Source organism: Physella acuta, unplaced genomic scaffold (genome assembly GCF_028476545.2).
Source record: "Physella acuta isolate Inbredline_101_S28 unplaced genomic scaffold, ASM2847654v3 ptg000801l, whole genome shotgun sequence".
Lineage (NCBI taxonomy): Eukaryota > Metazoa > Mollusca > Gastropoda > Physidae > Physella > Physella acuta.
Window position 1 is genome coordinate 300,701 of NW_026732319.1, and position 24,209 is coordinate 324,909.

Consider the following 24,209-nt stretch of genomic DNA (forward strand, 5'->3'; position numbering starts at 1 on the left):
TCATTTCGGGCTTCGAGTTTTTAAAAAAAATAATTAAAAATGCTTCGTTTTTATTAAAAAGTAAAAACAAGTTACACCACTTCTTTTGTGTGACTGCTATTAGTTTTTTTTTTTTTTAATATTTTTATTTTCTAATTTAAAACAAATACAGTAACATTCCACGCCGTTTGGGTGGATATTTACAAGGTAGTTTCATTGGTGTACATAGTGTAGTAAATAAATAGCGAAATAAGTAAATGAATGCATAAGATACATTGAATGTTAAAGCTTGTTGGTTCAAAAATTGGACAGAGGCTGGTTTGAAATATTTCTGCTAACAAAAGTGGTAAAAGAGTATAACGTATGGGAGAATAGTCATAAGCAAAGCTGGTTTGCATGAATTTTATCCCATTCTATACAAAAAGTAAAAAATATCGAAGAAAAATGAATACAAACGAATCGAAACTGTTGGGGTGACTGGGGAAATTTTCACTTTTGTTTGGTAGAAATTTAACGTAGATTTCATAAAGTGAATAACATATTTTTTTTTTTTTGCCTCAGACATGTAATATTTTATTAGATCTAGTCTGTTTTGATATATATATATATATATATATATATATATATATATATATATATATATATATATATATATATATATACATAATTGAAGTATGTATTTGTAAAGTAGCATTACAAAATATCGGCACACTAGTACTGGGCACACAATAATTTCAATCCAGTCTAATTAAAGATCATGTTGTACTTTAACTTCTGCTTTCTAAAACTTGAACATTTTCAGCTTCTGTCTTTTCTCTGAGCCGTTTTAAATTTTTAATCACTAACTTTAGGAGTTCATCACTAAAAATCTCTTCTAGAGCTGGAATAGCTTTTGGCAGACGTCCTAATGATCTAGGACAGACCTGCATGTTATCAAATGCTAATCCAACATTTTCTGGTAATGTAAGATAAAAAAGCGGAACCATATGTGGGTAACGTCGACTTCTTTCTTCTTCTTCTTCGTTCTTAATTATTAGTGTTGAAAGGGATCGAGATTTATCTGCCAGTGGGGCTTTGTTCGAATTATCAACCATGAGCTTTTGCCGACTCGACCACGCCTTCAACACAATTAAGCGTTACGTGTCAACTGGTTATGCGCCATTGAGGCCATTGACTCCGATTTCAGCCTACTTTTCTTTTTGGATTTGCTTCCATAGCCTTTGTCCATCCAAGAACAAACTACAAGGCAGCATTTGTTTAATTTTGGAGTTGTCTCTCCTAGAAGAGTGGCTGTCCCCAGCTAACGAGCCTCATCTGCCCGAGGATTCGAACTCGAGACTTTTCGGTTTAGCAACCATGAGCTTTACCGACTCGACCACGCCGAACCCTCTAACGTTGACTGAAGTGTGTTAGATTGATGTGTTTTGCCATCATCTGTTTACCAACATCAATAGTTCTGAAAATGTGCTGTGTTTGCTAGATAGAGCCTGTGGCAATAAATTGTCCTCATGAGCGGCTTCATTGATGAGCAGATCACAAGTTGCTCCTGCTTCAACCAAAGCCTTGCATGGCCGTGTATCTCCAGATTATACTAACTTGTATCCATTAGCATGCCTGAAAGCTACTCCATATGCATTGATGATATGATCAACTGCAATAGGGGTGAACTCAGTAAAATCCAGTTCTTTTTTAACATCATTCATGGTGGCGGTTAAGACAGAAAATGTATCACAATCTTGAAAACCTTGTATTTTTACAAACCTAAAAAGTGATTTGATAGGCTCCTGCTCTGTGTGGTAGAACTTCAACCACCTCTTCATTTGTATTGGGGAAATCAGTAAAACAGGAACAAAAGGTATTTCTTTTTCATCAAAGGCAAGCTTTCTCTCTTTTAATAATGAGAAAAGACCCAAATGATGATCAGTATGCATGTGTGATACAAACATTGCCTTGGTTTTTCTGAGAATTCTTTTAACTTTTGTTTTGCCATAAAAACGAAACAGCTGGCCATAAGAATCTTCACCAGAGTCCAATATAATAATTTTGCTTTTGCTTAACTGAACTAAAATGCATGACTGTGCTCTAATTCTGTAGGGTTTTGAAGATCCTGTGCCTAAAAATTCAACCTTTGGATAGCTGGTTAAGTTGTCCTGATCATTATCCAAATCTTGAGATTTTAACAGGCTTGATTTCTTTAACACAGTAAGCTTTGCTGATATATCAAGATTATCTAAGCAGTACTTCTGTTCTTTTTCTATACTTAACTCTGCTATGTCCATGTGGAATCCCAGCTCCTTTCCTCTGCATACATAGACAAGACCAGATGAAGCCAACATCACTTCTCCTTTCTTTTTTAAATAACTATTCTCTTTAGCCTCCCCCTCCTTAGTATTAGATGCTGCGCTAGAGGTGTTTGATTCTGACTGTGTGTCCAGTTAAGCCCTGCTGACTCTCAGAGTCTCTAGACTAGCAGGAGTGTCACTCACTGGTAACAAAGGAAAGATTTCTGTATCAACCAAGTTCAGCCTGGCCTGATGAGCGAACACCCTGGTCACCGCAGCCTCGGGAGAATCTTTGTTCATCACCAGATGGTCAGTGCTCTTATGTAACCTATTCAACCATGACTGATATTCCTCGCTGTTATACACATTGATAGGTGACATATGCACCACTAGTGAAAATGCTTGGTCTGTATTTTCTCTTAGATACCCCTCAAGCTCAGAACAAGCAGACAATGAATTAATAAACTCCTTTCTTGGACATTCTAGAATGAGAAATGGTCGGTCATCACACATCATATTATCTGTTACTTGTTCAGGGCGCACAACTCTGCCATCTTCTAACACAACAGATTCCCCTCTCTGTAGTTTACCCACCATTGGGCCAATATTGATACCAGCATCCAGACACTTCTCAACATTAATTTTTTGTGACAGAGGTTTTGCCTTATTAATGTATGCATAGGCAACATCCCTGCTTTCACTGGTATAGGTAGAATCAGTTTTTACTCTTTTATCAGGTCTGGGAGACTCTAAGTAATTTTTGTCTTCTTCTGATGTTAATAGATCAGCGCAAAATGGGACTGGTGTTATAGTAAGACAAAAATCTTCATGAACTCCCGTCGCCTTTCACTATATTTAAGTTTGTCGAATGTGCAAATTTTTTTGCCATTGGAGTAATTTTTTCCACATCAGGAGGACCATAAATGGTAATGTGAGGATTGGTATCTAGTTTCATACTTGGATTTTGCCCTCGTAATTTATAATTTTTTTTCAACAGGATTTTTTTGACCTTCCAGGGTCATAGTCATACCCATTAATCCTTCAGTATTTTCCAAACTTTTGTAAGTAAAAAATATGGTTTGCAGACCAGCGAGTTTAGCAAATGCTGTAGATCTTAACTCCTTTTTCATTCCGCCGTGTCTTTGAGTTCCCTCCCCACAGTTGAACAAGTATCTAGAATATTCTGTTGTGATGAGAATTGATTTGGAATTGCCTGGTTCTCCCGTGCCAATAACAAAAACATTGATTTTATTTGGTACTTTCAATAGCTGTTGAAATTCGTTAATACCCTTCATCTTAGCCTTCTGAGATGTGACAGAGATATTTTTATCTTTGTTTTGTTTTGTTGGTCGAGTCGGTAAAGCTCATGGTTGCTAAACCGAAAAGTCTCGAGTTCGAACCCTCGGGCAGATGAGGCTCGTTAGCTGGAGACAGCCACTCTTCTAGGAGAGACAACTCCAAAATTAAACAACTGCTGCCTTGTCGTTTGTTCTTGGTTGGACAAAGGCTATGGAAGCAAATCCAAAAAGAAAAGCAGGCTGAAATCGGAGTCAATGGCCTCAATGGCGCATAACCAGTTGACACGTAACGCTTAATTGTGTTGGAGGCGTGGTCGAGTCGGCAAAAAGCTCATGGCTGATAAATTCGAACAAAGTCTCGAGTTCAAACCCACTGGCAGGTAAATCTCGATCCCCTTCAACACTAATAATTAAGAACGAAGAAGAAGAAAGAAGAAGTTTATCTTCATCTGGTTCTGATTTATTTTGTTTTAACTTGCTTTTTCCGTGTCTTGCCGTTGTTGCTGGTTGTTATTCATGTGTTACTGCAGTATTAGCACTTCTGGTATTGTTTGCTTCCAGATCTACTCTTTTAAATTTGCTGTTATGAACATTTTTGTTCAGACATTGAAATAAAGCAGAATGAAATGTATCAGCTGTAGCATTAAACGGTTTGAAAACAAAATGATGGTTCGGCTTATTTCTACAATTAGATCTAGATCTATAGTAATTAAAATTGCAACACAAAATCACAAGCGAAGAAATCCTAGGCTTATGAAATTCATTTGCAATGAAAGTCATAGAATGGCGATTAGCATGCTGTTGCAATGGGATTTGTATTGTGTCAAAACTTGAGTCACTATAACTAGACAGCCGACTTAATAATCTTCTTGTAGAATAAATTTTCCAAAAAGACATCTGTTTTTAAAAACGATAGATCCAGGTTAAGATCTAGTAATTAGCAATAGATATTAGATCTAAATAAGATCACCAATGCACATTTTCCGCAGTCTGAACCAGATTGCATTCACACGAGTCTGTTTTTTTTTATTTGTTTTGTTTAAATTTAATAATTTCTTTTACAATAAAAAAAATTACTGCCTTATATCACCCTTTATGCTTAGACTATTTTACATGTGACAATAAATAGAGAAAAAAAACATCTTTCACATACATACAAATTGTGCTGCCTTTTGGTTTAAAACACACACAAATGCATTATTTTCTTTCATGTCTATCTAAACATTAACTATATTCATATTTCACTATTGACTTATCACAAAACTCAGTCAACAAAGTCTTTAGAAATGTACAAATTCATAATTACATTTCATCCTATTGCCAAGGTAGAATAAGTGTATGACTTAAAATATCACATCTAGATATTAATTGTGGGTATTAGGTATAAAATTGCTTCAAGCATCATCTTCGTTCATGACCTCCATAATTTCAGCATCCTTGGGTTCAGTCATGTCTATTCGTATACCGACATAAGTACGGAATCTAGGTGAGCCACCTTTGGTATTTTTCTTGAAATTCGTAAGTAATGATGGTCCCAATCTTTGGTGGGTTTTTTCTATCCTTATTGTTTAACCCTGACCCAACAGAGAATTCCTTCCCACAAGCCATTCGACATCTGAGTGCTCCACACAGGCCAGGGTTAGATTTACTATCTTTATGTCCTATGACAATGGCCTCTGCGTCATAAAACTTCTTTATCTTGAGGAGCGTATTGGACCTTGTGGCCTCATATTTAGACAAAGATTTGCGAATCATTAACCCCTCGCCTCCCATGTTGAGAACTTTGGTTAATTTTTGCTCTAAATGTTCTGTACTTTTTCACTTGACTTGCTCAACAAAAACAGCATATTCTGGTTGGTGCTCTTCAAGGTAATCCCTAATAATGTTCATTCTCTTCTCAAAAGTTTCCTTTACCATTCGTGGTGAGTCAAACACATGGTATTTGATGTCTTTCCACTTGCGACTTTCAGCAGTCTTTACAATGCTGACTTTTTGATAATCTCCGTTTTAATGTTTGCTATAATGTCCCCCTTTAATAAGTTAGTCGAAATAATATGAAGCATGAAAGCTGTGTATGTGTAATGGTTTCTCGCCCTATGTTTATTTTTATGTTTTTTTTTGTATTTATATTATTAGTTTTAAATACATTTCTGTTTTATGCTTTGTCATTCTTTATTATGTATTTTTTAAAATAATAATTAAGAGAAGTCATTACTTTTTAATTTGTTTAATGCAAATCTATTAAAAGGTGCTTAAGAGCACACATATTTGACTATTTAAAAAAAGGGAAATAAGTCATGGAAGTGGTTTGAACGTTTGCGTATCTTTCACGCGATGGATTTATTTTCAAAAGAATTGTGCCGACAACAGCATGTGTGATTGTATGAGTCTATGGATACTCGAGATGTCCATAGAAGAAAAAATAATAATACAGCAGCTGCAGTATTCTTTTTACAAAACATCCATCAAGTCAAAAATGCAAGAAGATTATTTTTTTAACTGTAAAAAAATTGATTATGGTCGGCTGCGGGCCCTTAAACGTCCCCCCCCCCTGCGGCACTGTAGTTCCGCCCCTGCACTGAACCACCTTGCCCGTACGGTCCATGGGGTGATTGACTTGATGTACCACTTTTTCATTGACCTAATATAACACTTTTTTCACTGATCGAGTGGTCAGCACTATGCCCAGCCGCCTTCACTTTCTTTAACGAGAGCCAGGTACCAATTATAGCTGAGATGACACAAGGAAGAACTCAAGACAGGGAACTGAACTGCAGACTGTAGGGTTAGAAGTTTAACATCTACACCATCCGACCTAGCCGCCCGTACTAAGTTACCTCGGACAAAAATCAATATCCCTGATGTTATCTACGCCTTGATCAGCGAAACAATACTACAAATGACCCACAGATCGTTTATTTTCTAGTGTATTTTAAACGTCAACGATGGTATCTTCAACAACTCGTTTTCTAACTCAAAGCTTTTTATGGATTTTTGTCGACAGCTTTCATACCATTAATATGCAGGTAACATCTTTTTAGTCAGCCCAAATATGGTGAAACAAAGCATCTGTTTGATAGCATCTATTTCAGTCAAACATTAACTTGCAACAAATTATCCGTAGGTAGCATCTGTTTTAGTCAGCAACTACGGTAAAACTAAGTATCTGTAGGTATTATCTATTTCAGTCAAACACTAAGAAAAAAATAAACGAATTTACCAACAAATGAAAAACACGAAAACATAGATTTATGTCAATTGTTACATTGCAAGTTTAAAGAGTGTGTCATGTTTTTGAGAACAAATTTAGCAATAAAGGATAGAACAAACTTGTCTATGCGTGTACTATATATATATATATATAAATATATAAATATATATATATATATATATATTTATTTATTTATTTATTTATTTATTTATTTATTTATTTATGGAAACAGCAGTCATAAAAATTTTAGTCTAAAAAAAAAGCTAATACTTTTATTAGTAATCTTAACCTTAATTCCGTCATAAATTGGTTTATAATGGCACATTACGTATTTTACGTATACACACTTTCGTTTTAAAAATTGAAAGCTTAAATGATAGATCATTTCGTGTGTATTTCATTATTACAAAAATAACGATATTGATCTAATACATATTGTATTCACTAACGCGAAGGTGAAAGTAGAACGGTATGATATTGTATTGTGTTGCGTTATAAGCGGATACGTTTTGGATACGGAGCAGTAAATCAACGAAGTTTTTATTTTAATAATATTTCCCATTTACTTTTCTGATTCTTTGTGTTGATATTTGGAGAATATGCTGAACAATGTCTATTCTATTCTACTTAATTTCTGGCGTTGTTCAAGTTCATATAAACTCGTGTTTTTTAACACTTTCATATTAAAATAATTTAACTTAAAAAGCAACTCTATCGTTGTATATATATATATATATATATATATATATATATATATATATATATATATATATATATATATATATATATATATATATATATAATAAACCACTAGCATTTCCCGTGAACGCCATTGTTTGTAAATTCGATAATATACGTCAGATACGGGATGACAAAAATTATCCAGCAGTAATTAAAAACAGTTTTAACAGCACGCCCTGCGATTCTATGCGCCTACGCGTTTTTTTTATAGTAGTTTTTGTGTATTTATGTTGATGAAATGTTAGTGAAATTCACAGACGTTCTGCAGATTGCTTTCATACTAAAACAGATACTTCTATCAGGTGAGATACATTTTCATTTTTTATTTGCTCTTGTGTTTAGGGGACTGGCGTCGTTGAGAGTGTGCTTTCAATGATAGTTTGCTTAAAACTGTAGTTGATTTAGTTAATTTACTCACACACTTACGTAAACACGGGCCTCAATGGGATGGGGTGGCCGAAAATATAGCATTTGGCTGATGTCCCGAAGGTCTTGTTCTGATCTCGTTTCGTACTTGTGACTGTAGAACGTCACCAAATCTACCCAGCTCTGATGGGTACTTGGTTTGAGTTGGGGAAAGTAAAGCGGTTAGGCAATGCTGACTACACCATCCTTTCATATGCCTAGGTCAAGAAACAATTAACTTTTTTTAAATTATTGGCAATGTTTCACTTTGTCAGTATAATTTGGATGGTTGGAAATATGTGGATGACATGTTTTGGTGTGGATGGTGTCTCATTTTAGACGGTATAATATTGTAACTGGTGTCATTTTAGATGGTTTTATTTTGTGGATGTGGCCATTTGTATGGAGTTATGTTGTGTATGTAACATGAACATTTTCGTAATCAGATTTCAATTATTCTTTTTAAAATTAAATCAATAATAGCAGTTTATAGAAATTTAGTGAACTGCTCATATATTGGGTGCATTCTACTGCCGCGCATATTTTTAGTCATCGTTAATACTAATAAACCGTGAGTAATTTCCCCTAAACTTTCTCGAATATTCTTATATAAAACAACAGGGAACTAGGGATATAGTTATGATTTTTAATCAATATTAAATAACTAAATTTTTAAAAATAGAATCTCATAGAAAAAAGAATTGCGCACCAAGCGAACGCTAAATAAAGATGTTCATAACAGTGCGCAATATATATTAGTACTATATAAATTTACATGCGTTTTTTGCAAAATCGAAAAAAGTGTAAATTAGTACTTCCGGTCAACGGAAATTACTGATTGTTTGACATGTAAAATTTCATGTATCTATCTGAAATAGTACTAAAATTATAGGCTTTTGAAAAATTCAAAGTAGAAAAAGTTTCATTTCCGGTTATCGGAAATCGCCCAAAAGTTGTTACGGATCTACGATTTTGATAAAATACTTATATATGAAATTTCGTCAACCTAGCTGTAACGGTAATCAAGTTAACGTGTTTACACACACACAGACACCAGACACACAGACACACAGACAAACGGACAAAAATGCAAAATTTTGTTTTTCCTATCATTGAGGTGTAAAACGTCGAGATTTGCAAAAATCTCGATTTTTTTTTTTGCACGATTACAAGACTTTTCCTATACTGCGTATATACGAAAAAGTAAAAAGTAACCAAAAATTAATTTAAAAGTGTGTAATATCATAAGAAGAAAACAAAAAGCTTTCTATAAAAGAAAATAAAGCAGCTAAACTTTAGCATAATAGCCCTAGTATTGTTAAATTTAAATTCAGCAGATTCCGAAAAGCGTATAGTATGTGAAAATAAAAGAAAGTTGCTTTTTTAATTTCTCCAACAGACTTAGAGAATTCAGCTTGTTGTTTCTATAAATAAAAAGTTTATTTCTAGCCACCCATCATGAAGACCATCCTGTTGTTGCTGGCTGTGGTAGCTGTGGCCCAGGCAGGCGTGACCTTGACCTTGTCGTCTGATGACATTGAAGCGTTCCTAAAGGCTCACAACGACGTGAGGAATGCTCTGGGTATCCCGTCTTTGGTATGTTCATCGTGTTTGTATGTCATTTGTTGCTACCTCTGGTAAATTGACACTAAATAACGGCGAAATATATATAGAATTCATATTTGAAATAATATTTTTCCAGATTTTACACAACTAAAACATAACTTACTAGTAATTTTACTGTAATAACCACATAAATCAAATTAGTTCCTCCTTCTAAGATTTTCGTTACACCAGTTTTATCTTTATTAATAAGTTTACACTAAACTTCATATGTTTTTTTACTTCTTAGTGCAATTTTTCCATTTTTACTTTCTTGTATATACGAAGAATAGAGAAAGTCTTGTGATCTTACACAAAAATAACATGAAATTTTGACAGTTTCCACTGTTTTACACCTCAGTCCTTCATCACATCCGGAGTATAGAGGACTTATTTTAATCAGACAAAATTATAAATACAAATATATAAATATTTTGGCGTTTTGTGCGTTATCGAGTCGGAAAAACTGGACTTTGCAATTCAGCCCGTATGTATGTGTGTGTGTGTGTGTGTGTGTGTGTGTGTGTGTGTGTGTGTGTGTGTGTGTGTGTGTAAACACGATAAATTGAGTACCGTTACAGCTAGGTTGATGAAGTTTCATATATAAGTGATTTATCAAAATCGTAGATCCCTATCAACTTTTGAGCGATTTCCGATAACCGGAGGTTGTACTTTTTTTTCTTTGAATTTTTCAAAAGCCTATAACTTGAGTAATTTTTCAGAAAGATAAATGAAATTTCACACGTAAGTAAAAGATCTTATTCTCTACCATTTGTCAAATTTTGCGTAATTTCCGTTAAACGGAAGTAGTAATTTACACTATTTCGGATTTCTCAAAAAACGAATGTAAATTTTAAAAAGTACTTATAATATTCCGCACTATTATGAGCATTTTATTTGGCGTTCACAGGTGTGCAATTCTTTTACCTACGAGATTTTATTCTATTTTAAAAATTTTAAGTATTTAAAATGGATTAAACTTCATGTCTATATCTCGAGTTCCCATCCCCTATTTTTTTATATAAGAATATTCGAGAAAGTTTAGGGGATATCGCTTTATTAATTGTGTGATTTGTGATGATATTAGAATCCTTTTTCTTCAAAATATATTATTTTTATATGAATTTTTGTGTAAAAAAAAAACAAAACAAAAAAAATCAGAGTAGCTTTTTATTGGCTACCCATAAAATTGCAGTCGATATTATTTAAAATCTACACGTCTATGTCCGAATTAAAATACACATTTGGTTTTACAATCAGGGAATATCCACATGCTAATTAACGGAAATCCGTTGAAGTGCCCTTTCTGATAAACACAGCGAATAATTTTAACCTGTCTCTATCATTCATTTGTTGTGGAAGGTACATCGTTGTACCTTATACCGGGGTAGGGGAATCGGGGGGTCGGGGTCTAATCATTGTCTTTGCAATACATTTTTGTTTTTCTTATTATATTGTATTATCAGACATGGGACACCAAACTGGCCGATTTCGCAAAAGACTGGATATCAAAGTGTGTTTTTGAACACAGCTATTGTGATTATGGGGAGAACTTATTCGGAACTGGATGTAAGAATACCATGGTTAAATTAACAGGAGTACACCTGTGCCACATTTAATCTCTAGTACTAGTAGATCCATACCATATTTAACCCATTAGTACTAGTAGATCCATACCATATTTAACCGATTAGTACAAGAAGATCCATACCACACTTAAATTATCAGTAGTAGGCCCGTACCATTTTTTACCTAATATTAATGAACATTATGACCTTACAGAAATAAACCCATGCCATATTTAACCATACAGAGGTAGACCCATCTCATAATTTACATCACGTGGTCGAAGTTGTGACAAATAACACGCCTGTCATGTTTCAGCTACGACCAAAAACGCCACTGAATTGGCCTATAGTAGCGCTTCAGCTTGGAAAAGTGAAGTGGCTTATGTTGACCCTGACTGGAAATGTTTCGGTGCGTCATTCAGATATGTCTGTAGTCATTATTCACAGGTGAGACGTCGTCAATAGATTGCATGTCAGTGTTGAGACTTTTTAAAGACTTTAAAAAAAATATATCACCCATCACTAGTGGTATGCATAAACACAAGTATTATTAAACGTTTAAACATCATTAATAAAACATTAAAACGTTATTATTGAGATCTACTATAATATTATGTATTAAACAATTACATGATAATTATCGAGACATTAATCATCACTAGTGAAGAACGAAAAATAATGTATTGTTAAGGTATTATAACATCACTGTTCTGACTTTTATAAAATTTGTTAAGACATTGATAATTGTGAGACTCATTAAATGATTAATAGTAAGATTTCACAAAACGCCTAGATTAAAATATTTAAAACCACATTAGTTAGACATCAAGAAATCATTAGTGAGACTCAAAAAACATCATTAGTGAGACTTTAATATAATTATTGAGACACAGGAAAACATGTTGAATGAGACACAGGAAATATCATTAGAAAGACACGGAAAAACATCATTAGTGAGACACAGGAAAACATCTTTAGGAAGACAAAATATGATTAGTGAGACACAGGTTAACATCATTAGTGGGACATAAAACATCACTAGTTAGACTCAGGAAACATCACTAGTGAGACACAGGAAAAATTTCAGTTACAAAACAATGTAAAACTTCATATATGAGTCTCATGAAAACATCATGAATGTAACACAGGTAACATCATTAGTGTGAAACGGGAAAACATCATTAGTGAGACAACACATCACTAGTTAAACTCAAGAAATATCACTAGTGAGACACAGGAAAACATCATGAATGATACACAGGAAAACATCCTCAGTGAAACATAAAACATCCTTAGTTAAACAAAACACCCTTATTGAGACATAAAACATCATTAGTGAAACATAAACATCATTAGTGTAACATAAAACATCATTAGTGAGACACATTAAAAACATCCTTAGTTTAACATAAAATATCATAAATGAGACAGAGGAAAACATCATTAGTGAGACATAACATTTTTTAAACATCACCACAAATGTAATTCAACAGTTTCCCGATTCAACTTAGTTTCTTTTTAAAAACAACTCATGTATACATGCGTTATTACTTGTAATGTCTTACTTGTAATGAAACTGTGAGGTCTTGAGCTACAGTAAATTTTTCTTCCAGAAGTAAATTTCTTAGACTGCATTGTTTTAATAGAATTTTAGTCCTATTCCAGTTTTTTTTACTTAGTTAAAAGCTGTGTTATTTCGTTATGCTTAGATGGTGTGGAGAGATACAACTGCAGTTGGCTGTGCCATCGCTCAGTGTGAGGATATGGCCAACATGGTTTATTGCGTTTACGACCCATCGTGAGTTGATATTTTAACACTAGACTGACTAGACCATTGAGGAACTTTCAGTTAGCAACTTATTTCAATATTAGTTCTTCGTTGGGCAATAAGCACACGTTAATTTCAATTATATTTTCTTATATAGCCATTAGTAAACTTTTTAACGCTGAAGCATTAATAATCGTTTATAATACTTGCTCTTTATATAACCATAAACAGACACTTTTTAGTTCAATACTTGCTCTTTTATAGCCATAAGTAGATTTTTTATTTCAATACTAGGTCCTTATATAGCCATGAATACACACTAATTTCAGTACAAGTTTATTGCTGGACCAAAGGCTTATATTATATAATCATCATAATTGGTTCTATGAAGACAATTGTTACATATTTTATTTTACCAATAGACCTTGTTGCTTCTGCACCCAATGAATTAGAGGCGTAGCGAGGGGGGACGGGGGGGGGGGGGGGTTAAATATGTCCCCGGGCGCCGACCTTAGGGGGGGGGCGCCAAAATGGGTTGGAAAAACAAATCGAAAGTTTGAGGGGGGGTGCAAATGAAAAGTTCGAGGGGGTTGCAAATCGAAAGTTTGAGGCGGTGGGGTGCAAATCAAAAGTTCGAGGGGGGGGGGGGTGGGGCTTGCAAATCGAAAGTTTGAGGGGGGGGGTGCAAATCGAAACTTTGTCCCCGGGCGCCGGGAAGGGTCGCTACGCCTCTGCAATGATTACAAACTTAATTAAAAAGACTAATCAATTTTAATTTGTTTTTTACTTTTTTTTACAACACAAGCCAAATAAAGTTTACACTGACACAATGTAAACACGATTATACAGTATGTTATTTGTATGTCACTAACATGGTTTTTTTAATCCTAACTAACGTTGTATGTGAATACATATCCTCATCCACATTACTGATGTTTTTGTTTGACTACAATTTTAACAGATTTTATTTTTAAAAAAAGAGATACTGATCTTTAATATGTGCTAAGTAACATGAAAAGTATAAATCACTGTATAATCTCTTTAGATTCATCACCCAAACTGATTCATTTTTTATTGACAATGAATTTTAGAGTATAAATAGCAAAAAAAATGTTAATTTTTGTTAATTTGTGTTTATATTTTTGACAAAATATATTTACAGTATTTTAAACAGTATATAAGTCACAATCACGTACAATGTCTTGTTAATTTAAAAATTATACAATTTTGACAAAATATATTTACAGTATTTTAAACATAATGTTTGTAACAGGCACGTATCAAGTCTTGTTAATTTAAAAAAAACATTTTTGACATAATATATTTACAGTATTTACAACAGTATGTGTGTAACCGTACGTACCAAGTCTTGTTAATTTAAATAAAACCACATTTTGACAAATATATTTACAGTATTTACAACAGTATGTATGTAACAGTTACTTAACTAATATTGTGAATTACAAAAAACATGTCATAATGTATTTACAGTGGCAACTACCGTGGGCAAAAGCCCTATTAGGTGTAGACCGCTGCAGTGATCAATGGAGACGCACCGTGAATTTCGCCTGCATACAGTGCACGTCTCATGTTATCAAATTTACTGAGAAATATTCGTTTTCTTTCTCAATGGAAAACATTTTTAACATGAGATTATTATCATTGTTATTTGGAAGTCAAAAATAAATAATTGTTTATGCATATAAAATTGTCCCTTTTCAATCGTTTTTTTCTCAATTGCAATTTTGAAATGAATTTCCTCCAACACAATCAAGAATTTCGTGTCAGCCACGATTTATGCGGCATTCTACCTGTTGACTTTACTTTCATTTTTCTTTTCTTTATGGATTGCAAACTTTTGGAGTTAATTCATAACATGAAATATTAGCGCATCTCAAAATTAGATGGACTTTTAAGAATCGACGTGGAGAATTATTTGATTTAAACCATATTTTTCTTTCGTTGTTAATACAATTTAATCTACTCTAAAAAAATGATGCTTTTCAATCAAATAAGCATCAATAGTGATCACGACACTAATCAAAATATAAGACTAGCTTAATTCTTAGACTTCAGAATAACCTTAGATATTTCCATATTTCAAGTAACACACTTTCACAAATCTTACGTTAACAGGAAAAAAACACGGGCATAGGTTAGTTAACTAAAACAGACGGGTCTGATAAACAGAATTTCGTCTAAAATTTCCCGACTACCTTATCTGCTGGAAAGGTAAAGCCTTTTAAAGCCTGCCAGTATGTATTTGTATCTTGGCAATATTACATATCACTGAAACTAAGCGCAGGAGATTATGAAATCTGAGATGGATTCGAACCTGATACGACGCCAGCTTGTAGCCTAAGAGTTTTTTGTTTCAATATTTATATGAGTAAGCAAAGCCTTTAAATTAGAGAAACACAATGGACTGAGATTAAGGTGAGTAAATTAAAGACAGTTAGTTGTAATATAGGTTTCTTCATTAGGTACACTAATCACAATACATTTCCGGCATTAATTAATTAATTATAAAACATTTTGTGGTAGTGTAATGTCTCGTAAAGAACAAGATATATATATATATATATATATATATATATATATATATATATATATATATATATATATATATATATATATATATCTAATATATAAATGTTGTAAAATGTTTGTTTGTAAAATGTTTATAATCGAGGATCACAAAGAAATATAACAAAAAACGAAAAAAAAATGATACTTCAACGGAGTCAAGTGTTAGATTATTAAAGTGCTCATGGTCTAAATTTATGAGTTAAAAAATTACTATTGAAAATCTTTCAAAACAATTTTCATTTTATATGCTTAGAATAATAATTTTCAATTATGAACATTACATAAAATTTTTTTAAAAAGTGTATCAAAGTTTATAAAATTTCTAAAATTGTGTCTGAAATGTATTTGCATGTTGTCCTTTAGTTCTCATAACGTCCATTGATTTGGAAAACACAGTTACTTCCCTTTTAAAAAACATGAAATCGGGGGAAGAAAGAATTTACTTTTTATTACTTTGTTTTGGTGTTAGGAAAAAACATAATTACATAATTTGGGGACTGATTAAGTGCAATGTCGTTGGTATTTTTAATACTGCCTTTTATTTATTCTATACACTGAACATACTGTTTACTCAAACTGTTTACTAATAATTTTTTAAAATAAATAAAATTTAATAAGCCAGGTCCTACAAATCCTATATGTTTATTTCTTTCCATTTACGGATAAGCTTGGAGTATTATAATTGTGTTCATTAAATTGAAACAGGCGTGTCCGCCTGCGCCCCTGCACGGTTCAATTTGGCGCCCTTGGCTATCACGTGAGCGCTATGCTGCATAATTTCGATTAAAACAGCGCGATGGACTATGGATAACAAAGGTTACTATATTCTTTAAGTTAATCAAATCCGGGCATCCTCCGGCACCCCGACAGGGTGCTATTTGGCGCCCCGGGCCTTCCCGTGTTCGCAATGGTACCTACGTTCGCGTAAGTGAGTTCAAAATACTATGAATAAGTTGGGTACTATAGTCGTTTACTAAGTTGAATCAGGCGGTTACGCCGCACGTCGTCATGGTGCGATTTGGCGACCTGGGCTAGACTGTGGACACTTTGAGTTTAGATTTGCGTTTGTGTTTTCTTTGTGTTTGAGTTTGGGTTTGCGTTTGTAGTTGTGTTTGCGTTTGGATTTGGGTTTGGATTTGTTTTCGTTTGCTTTTTTTCTTTGCGCTTATGTTTTCTTTGCGTTTTTGTTTTCGTTTGCTTTTTCTTTGCGTTTGTGTTTTCTTTGTGTTTGTGGTTGTGTTTGTGTTTGCGTTTGTGTTTGTACTTGAGTTTGTGTTATGTTTGCGTTTTTTTTGTGTGTTTTGGTTTCGTTTGGTTGTGGTTGGGTTTGTGTTTGCGTTTGGATTTGTTTTCGTTTGCTTTTTTGTTTGCGTTAGTGTTTTTGTTTTCTTTGTGTTTGTGGTTGGGTTTGTCTTTGCGTTTGTTTTTGTGTTTTCGTTTGTGTTTGTTTTGTGTTAGTGTCATGTTTGCGTTTTTTGTGTGTTTGTTTGGTTTTGGTTAGGGTGGGCAATGCCGGGTAAATGCTGATTACTAAACACACAAGTTATGGTCCATTACAGATACGTTTTTCAGAGATGCCAGTGCAGGGCCTGGCCGGGACGGCTAGTATATATATATATATATATATATATATATATATATATATATATATATATATATATATATATATATATATCATAGCGATTTAAGAAAACAATCCCTCTTATTTTTGGAATAGAATTAAATAAAACGAGACATTTTCCCTTGCAAGCCCAACTTCTTTGAAGATTTGCCAGAGTTATTTCCCAGTGAGATTAAGTAAAAGTGGACACAAAATTAGGCCAAACTTCCATATGTAAACATTCTATTTTCTCTTAAGATAATTGTTGATACGGTTAAGTAACCCAGCTTTGTTTCTATACGTTAATGAGTGGTTTTTTTGTTTACAGTGATTACTTTTATCGAGCGCTAATATATGTCTATCTTACTTTCTGATTAGCATTAAGTTTATAACGTATTTCTCGCTACATTTAATTTAGCATTGAGCCGTTATATAGGAATATCCATCCAGATTTAGCGATAAAGTATCCATATATGGTTACACCTATGCCAATGTCTAAGTCATACACAAACACATACATATGCACATAACCCGTACACAGACACATACATACACACATAACACGTACACAGACACAAACATACACATACACAATGCTGTTGTAACATTAATGTTTAGGGTGCACAGAACCAAAATGTTATCGCCATCTTTCAAACACATGTGGACTGTTATCAGATTACAAATAGTGTGATCTCATCCTTGCCGTGGGTCATTATGAGCCATGTTTGTAAATAAATCAATATTTATGTGCATTTGTAATCGCAAAAAGCTTTTAAGAATCGGATGACTAAAGTCTAGGCAAATGGCTTATACCTAAAACTCAGTCTGCAAAGTTTTGTAATTTATAATTTTTTTTTTTTGAGAAAAGAAAAATAATGTATTCCTAAACACTGCGAGATAATATGTTAATGGACAATTTCCTTTTGAAGAACGCATTAAAGATTAATTATAAAACAAACCTGACCGCCTACTCTCCTTTATGTAAAGTCATTCAACTGACTGATAATTTTTCGTATAACATTGAACTTAGAGAATATGCCTTCAGAAAATAAGTGTGCGACATCCCTTACAAAATTCATGTAAACCCTTAGCACTTAACATTTTTTATACGTGAGTAAAATAATCCTAAATCTTCACCACGACAGCTAAATTATAGTTTTATCCAGATATCATCATCGAAACAAAGCAATTTCAAAATCCGTACTTTTAAATCTATTACAAGTTCTTTCTTCAAGGTCACAATATGAAGGCTCTTATCAGGCTTGTGATCACGCTGGCCGTGACACTTCCTTCCGTGACACAAGCTGCTGGCGTGACACAAGCTGTTGGTGTGACGGTCCCAATGTTTACTGTTACCAAAGCTGCATTCCTAAAGTCCCACAACGACGTGCGGGCGGGTCTCAGACTCCCACTACTGGTGAGAACATGGTGTAGAATCACTTGCAGCAGCGTAGCGAGGGGGGGGGGGGCGGGTGGGGCATATTTCCCCGGGCGTCGACCTTAGGGGGGCGACAAAATGGGTTGGAAAAATAAATTGAAAGATTGAGGGGGGTGCAAATTGAAAGTTTGAGGGGGGAGGGGTGCAAATCGAAATCTTGAGGGGGGGGGGGGGGGGGGGGCAAATCGAAATCTTGAAGTGGGGTGCAAATCGAAAAGTTTCTCCCCGGGCGCCGGGAAGGGTCGTTACGCCTCTGATCACTTGTATCTTTTGTTTTGTTTATTTCAACAACGTTTTTTGGACTTAAAAAATAAATAAAAAATTAGTTAATTTTATTATTAAGCTTTTAGCATCGAAGACTACATTAATGAATAATTTACATTTAAAAAAGGGTGAATAAAAATAAACACGAACGTATTGTATTTGCTAAGAATAAGATGGCATATGTTGGAGTTTGCCTTTACGAACATCACGATAAATAAGAAAATAATTAAGTTTTTTTTTTTTTTAAAGTTGATTCCAAATTATATTGAAAGTTCACAAGCTTTGTTTAAAAACCACAGAGATGGAATAATACGCTTGCTGAGTTTGCTAGGGCCCACACATCCAAGTGTGTGTACAAGCACAGTTCTGGGCCGTACGGGGAAAACATCTACAAGTCAGATCGTAAGTGGCCAGATTAATTTGGCTAAAATCTGGTCAAATACTTGTTCTATTTTCAATTTTGTTATACTAAAACAAAATGTTTTAAAAAATATATAAATATATTGTTTTTTTTTAAATAAAATATTGACTCAATCAAAAGTTAACCTTTATGTTATACTGAAAGGGTTAACTATACGGGATTCTGTATCATATGAATGCTAGTTCATCCCAAGTTATTTCTAATCTTCTTTATATTCAATGACAATGAAAAACATAGATATGCAGTCTTCTTTTAAGTTAATGTCTGAGAGTGAATAGCCTGAAGTACAATACCTTGCAGCACTAAACAGAAACACCACAGATCTGGCAGTAAAAAGCACAGCCTCTTGGAGAAGTGAATCGAAGAGAGTAGACTTTCCTACTTGGAGATGTATCTCAGCGACGCCTTCTTGCGGCCACTATTCACAGGTAAAAATATAACAAGCACATAGAGATTTAAAATTCAAAAATATTGACGTTATTTTAAAGGACGGTGTGGTCGAATGGTAGAGCGTTCGAATGCTAACACGAAGGTCTCAAATTTAGGGCTCGGCCAGAGGCGTAGCGAGGGGGGGGGGGCGGGAGGGGACATATGTCCCCGGGCGCCGACCTTAGGAGGGGCGCCAAATTGGAAGTTTGAGGGTGGTGCAAATGAAAAGTTTGAGGGGGGTGCAAATCAAAAGTTTGAGGAGGGGGGTGCAAATGAAAAGTTCGAAGGGGGGTGCAAATGAAAAGTTCGAGGGGGGGGGTGAAAATCGAAAGTTTGTCCCCTGGCGCCGGGAAGGGTCGCTACGCCTCTGGGCCCGGCTGGAGTCCATAAGACGTCTGAGTCAACCCAGCTCTTATGGGTACCTGACTAACGTTAAGGAAAGTAAAGGCGAGGTTAATGACATAGGGGAACTCTACTTCATCTGCCACATGGACCGTAAGTTCTAACATGTACTTTACTTGCTTATGTTATTTTGAACTCTTGTATTTGAATTCTTGTATTGCTTGAGTATTTATTAACATTATAGAATAAGCAGTTTAGTGTTAAGGTTTAGGTCAATTGAATTTGTTGGGATATTACTGTATATAACAGATCACTAGGCTTTAGGTTTATCGTTAGTTTGACTTAGACATTGCTTATATTTGCTATGATAAAGCATAGGCGTAGTAACGGGGGACGGGGGGGTACATCTGACCCTGGGCGCCGACCCTGGGGGCGCCAAAATAAGCACATTTTAGGTTCTATTTTGAATTATAAATGTAAATAAATATATGGGGGGCGCCAAATTAAAGTTTGTCCCCGGGCGCCGGGAGGGGTCGCTACGCCTCTGTGATAAAATTCAATTAATTTCAAATATTTTATTGATACATCTCTGTTTTTCTAAACAACAAAGACATGTTATTATAACATGATTTTTTTTCTCCATTAAGCAAAACAAAATGCTTAGCTCAAAGGTATTTAATAAAAATGATTGAAGCCCTAGTCCAAGTTTTTTATGTGACCACAGATGGTGTGGGGCAAGACGACCCAGATCGGATGTGCGATCGCCCAGTGTGTGAGCGTGGCCGGGGTGTCACCAAACTTGGTCGTGTGTGAGTACAGTCCTGGGTGAGTGCTGGTCATATGAGTCGCACGTGCCTTACTTGCAGACGTTATTGAGTCTACATCGCTCATTGATGAGTTCAACTGAGTTCACTTCGATCTTGTTCATATTTGTTTTAGATGCATTTAAAGTAGTCATATTGAGGTCATATTCATCAAGACCATTATTGTGGACAAACTACAAGGTTTTCCCCAGCATGTTCCTTATACGATTTTTAAATTTCATCAATTGTATTAATCTGATTAAAAAATTGTTAGACGCAGCTTTATACTGGTTATATAAAAAGTAACTCAATTAAACCTGCTAAATCAAATATGATCTAAAAGAGTTTTAAAATATCATACACAAATGTCAGTATCAAAAGAATGCTGAAATGCTATACAAAATCAATCAATCAATAAATCAATATGGAAATATATTTTTTTTTGTATGCTCCAAACACACACACACACACACACATATATATATATATATATATATATATATATATATATATATATATATATATATATATATATATATATATATATACATATCTATATATGCCATGTATATTACATAAAAAAACTCAAAAGATACTGCATCTAAGCCATGTATATAAAGGTATAGTTCGACCCCACATAATGAATTTGTACTGTTAATGAATTCCTTACAGTGGTAACGTTGTTGGGCAGATACCTCATTAACTGCTATGAGACAGAGGTTGTAGACACGCCTCAGACAACAAACATATTGTGTGAAGTGATGTTCTCCATTTGGCTGGTTTATATGTCTTTAATTAAGTGTATGGAATAAAATTACATGTAACACAATCGCATCAGTTTTTTTTTAAATATTTGTCGCACAACCGGCTTTGCTGATAGTATGCACAGCACAGCACACAAACACCCACGATCACATACACACAACCACTCACACATACACGCACATTCATACACATCTCACACACACTCTACGCATACACTCACTTACACTTACGCACATATTCACAAACACACAATTATACATACATTCCTATGAATACAATCACATACACAGAATCACACAGAATCACACACACATTAACACATACACACACGATTTACCCCCACACAACGCACATGCACACACACTCACACACATCCACACACACATATGTATTACATCTGCTTGATCAAGGGACGTACACGTCATCAATGCTCGTATTTTTCCATCCCCAATGTAATAAACCGCCAAACCTGTGGGGCCGTCAAACAAAACCTCACAGCTGCAGGATAAATAGGTTCATAGCTGCAGGATGAACAGGTTCATAGCTGAAGGATAAACAGGTTCATAGCTGTATAATGAACAGTTTCACAGCTGCAGGATGAACAGGTTCATAGCTGTATGATGAACAGTTTCACAGCTGCAGGATGAACAGGTTCATAGCTGCAGGATGAACAGTTTCACAGCTGCAGGATGAACAGGTTCATAGCTGCAGGATGAATAGGTTCGTAGCTGCAGGATGAACAGGTTCATAGCTGCAGGATGAACAAGTTCATAGCTGTATGATGAACAGTTTCACAGCCGTATGATGAACAGGTTCATAGCTGTATGATGAACAGGTTCATAGCTGTATGATGAACAGGTTCATAGCTGTATGATGAACAGGTTCATAGCTGTATGATGAACAGGTTCATAGCTGTATGATGAACAGGTTCATATCTGTATGATGAACAGGTTCATAGCTGTATGATGAACAGGTTCATAGCTGTATGATGAACAGGTTCATAGCTGTATGATGAACAGGTTCATAGCTGTATGATGAACAGGTTCATAGCTGTATGATGAACAGGTTCATAGCTGTATGATGAACAGGTTCATAGCTGTATGATGAACAGGTTCATAGCTGTATGATGAACAGGTTCATAGCTGTATGATGAACAGGTTCATAGCTGTATGATGAACAGGTTCATAGCTGTATGATGAACAGGTTCATAGCTGTATGATGAACAGGTTCATAGCAGTATGATGAACAGGTTCATAGCTGTATGATGAACAGGTTCATAGCTGTATGATGAACAGGTTCATGGCTGTATGATGAACAGGTTCATAGCTGTATGATGAACAGGTTCATAGCTGTATGATGAACAGGTTCATAGCTGTATGATGAACAGGTTCATAGCAGTATGATGAACAGGTTCATAGCTGTATGATGAACAGGTTCATAGCAGTATGATGAACAGGTTCATAGCTGTATGATGAACAGGTTCATAGCTGTATGATGAACAGGTTCATAGCTGTATGATGAACAGGTTCATAGCTGTATGATGAACAGGTTCATAGCTGTATGATGAACAGGTTCATAGCTGTATGATGAACAGGTTCATAGCTGTATGATGAACAGGTTCATAGCTGTATGATGAACAGGTTCATAGCTGTATGATGAACAGGTTCATAGCTGTATGATGAACAGGTTCATAGCTGCGGGATGAAGAGACTCACAGCACGCAACCTGCTGGTGTAATCGTTTTACGTATACAGCCACCTCGGTTAAAACACAACAGTCTATTGCATGCTTTTCTCAATGGCCTAGTAGGGGATTGTAGTCGTCTATTGTGTAGCTCAGTTTTAATCCGTTTAACATGAAGCAATTTTTTTTTCAAACATTTCAGCTAAGTTTAACTTCAAGGGACGGGGGACTATTTTTTTGTATTTTGTTCTATGAGCTAAACACAAGAAGAGTAATTAAATAATATTCTCATTACGATCTTCGTTAACAAACGGGGAGTCAATTGAGTAGAATGATCACTTGATGAAAATTTAGTCTCAAGTCTGAAGTAAATACATTTATTTTTAGCTATGAGTGTTCTTTGAGTGTTCTTTTGTAATACATTGTTTCAAAATATAACATAAATATACACAATGTAGTTTTTATGTAAGGCAGTGTGAAGAATTATGTAGAGATATGCATTACTACACCTTTCATCCGATCGCCTTGTAGCTTTGGGAATTTGTTGAGAATGCTCCTGTGGAGGTTTCTGCGGAGGAAAAAGTTTAAATGTGCAGGGGTGGCGCCTGGTAGGGAGCGATTCGATCCTTCTATAAATACGGTATCTAAAATAAGTCAAATGCTATGGCTCTTACCTTCGTTTTTAAGGAGTGCGATAGAATATGGAGACATGTGGTATTATGGTCATTCAATAAAACTGAATCAGGCGCACCCGCCGGCGCCCCGGTATGGTGGGATTTGGCGCCCTGTGCTATACCGTGAGCACTAAGGCGCCTATGTTAGTTTTAAGGAGCACTCTATAATACTGACACGGTTGCACACAACATTCGTTGATTGAACCAAGCCAGGGACCGTACGTGACCTCCCTGCGCCCTGCTACGTCCTTTACCTCTTGGCGGTCGCCGAAGTGTGTTCTAACTCACTATAACTGAGAGTGATTAACTACACACAAGGCTCTCATAGACCACGCCAGGGGCGTTCT

General features: G+C 35.0%; 3 protein-coding genes across 3 annotated transcripts in view; 2 read left to right on the top strand and 1 right to left on the bottom strand.

The window, feature by feature from the left end:
• The window catches only part of LOC131951151 (uncharacterized), a 40,005-nt gene extending 18,520 nt beyond the window's left edge, over positions 1-21,485 (top strand). The window contains exons 2-6 of the mRNA XM_059313445.1: positions 18,279-18,460; positions 19,045-19,147; positions 19,467-19,594; positions 20,662-20,762; positions 21,413-21,485. Of these exons, the coding sequence (XP_059169428.1) occupies positions 18,287-18,460; positions 19,045-19,147; positions 19,467-19,594; positions 20,662-20,762; positions 21,413-21,443 (537 nt within the window). The 5' untranslated portion in view covers positions 18,279-18,286 and the 3' untranslated portion in view covers positions 21,444-21,485. The remainder of the gene's footprint in view (positions 1-18,278; positions 18,461-19,044; positions 19,148-19,466; positions 19,595-20,661; positions 20,763-21,412) is intronic.
• LOC131951134 (zinc phosphodiesterase ELAC protein 2-like) lies at positions 747-3,243 on the bottom strand. The gene is given in 3 exon segments (XM_059313425.1): positions 747-902; positions 1,422-2,377; positions 2,426-3,243. Coding segments are annotated over 3 exon segments (1,545 nt in total). The 5' UTR covers positions 2,859-3,243.
• LOC131951135 (uncharacterized) lies at positions 7,776-12,117 on the top strand. Its single transcript, XM_059313426.1, has 5 exons — positions 7,776-7,813; positions 9,366-9,512; positions 10,985-11,087; positions 11,403-11,533; positions 11,980-12,117. Exons 2-5 carry the CDS (start codon positions 9,375-9,377, stop codon positions 12,115-12,117), a joined length of 510 nt encoding a protein of 169 aa, XP_059169409.1. The 5' UTR covers positions 7,776-7,813; positions 9,366-9,374.
• Positions 21,486-24,209: the final 2,724 nt, after the last annotated feature.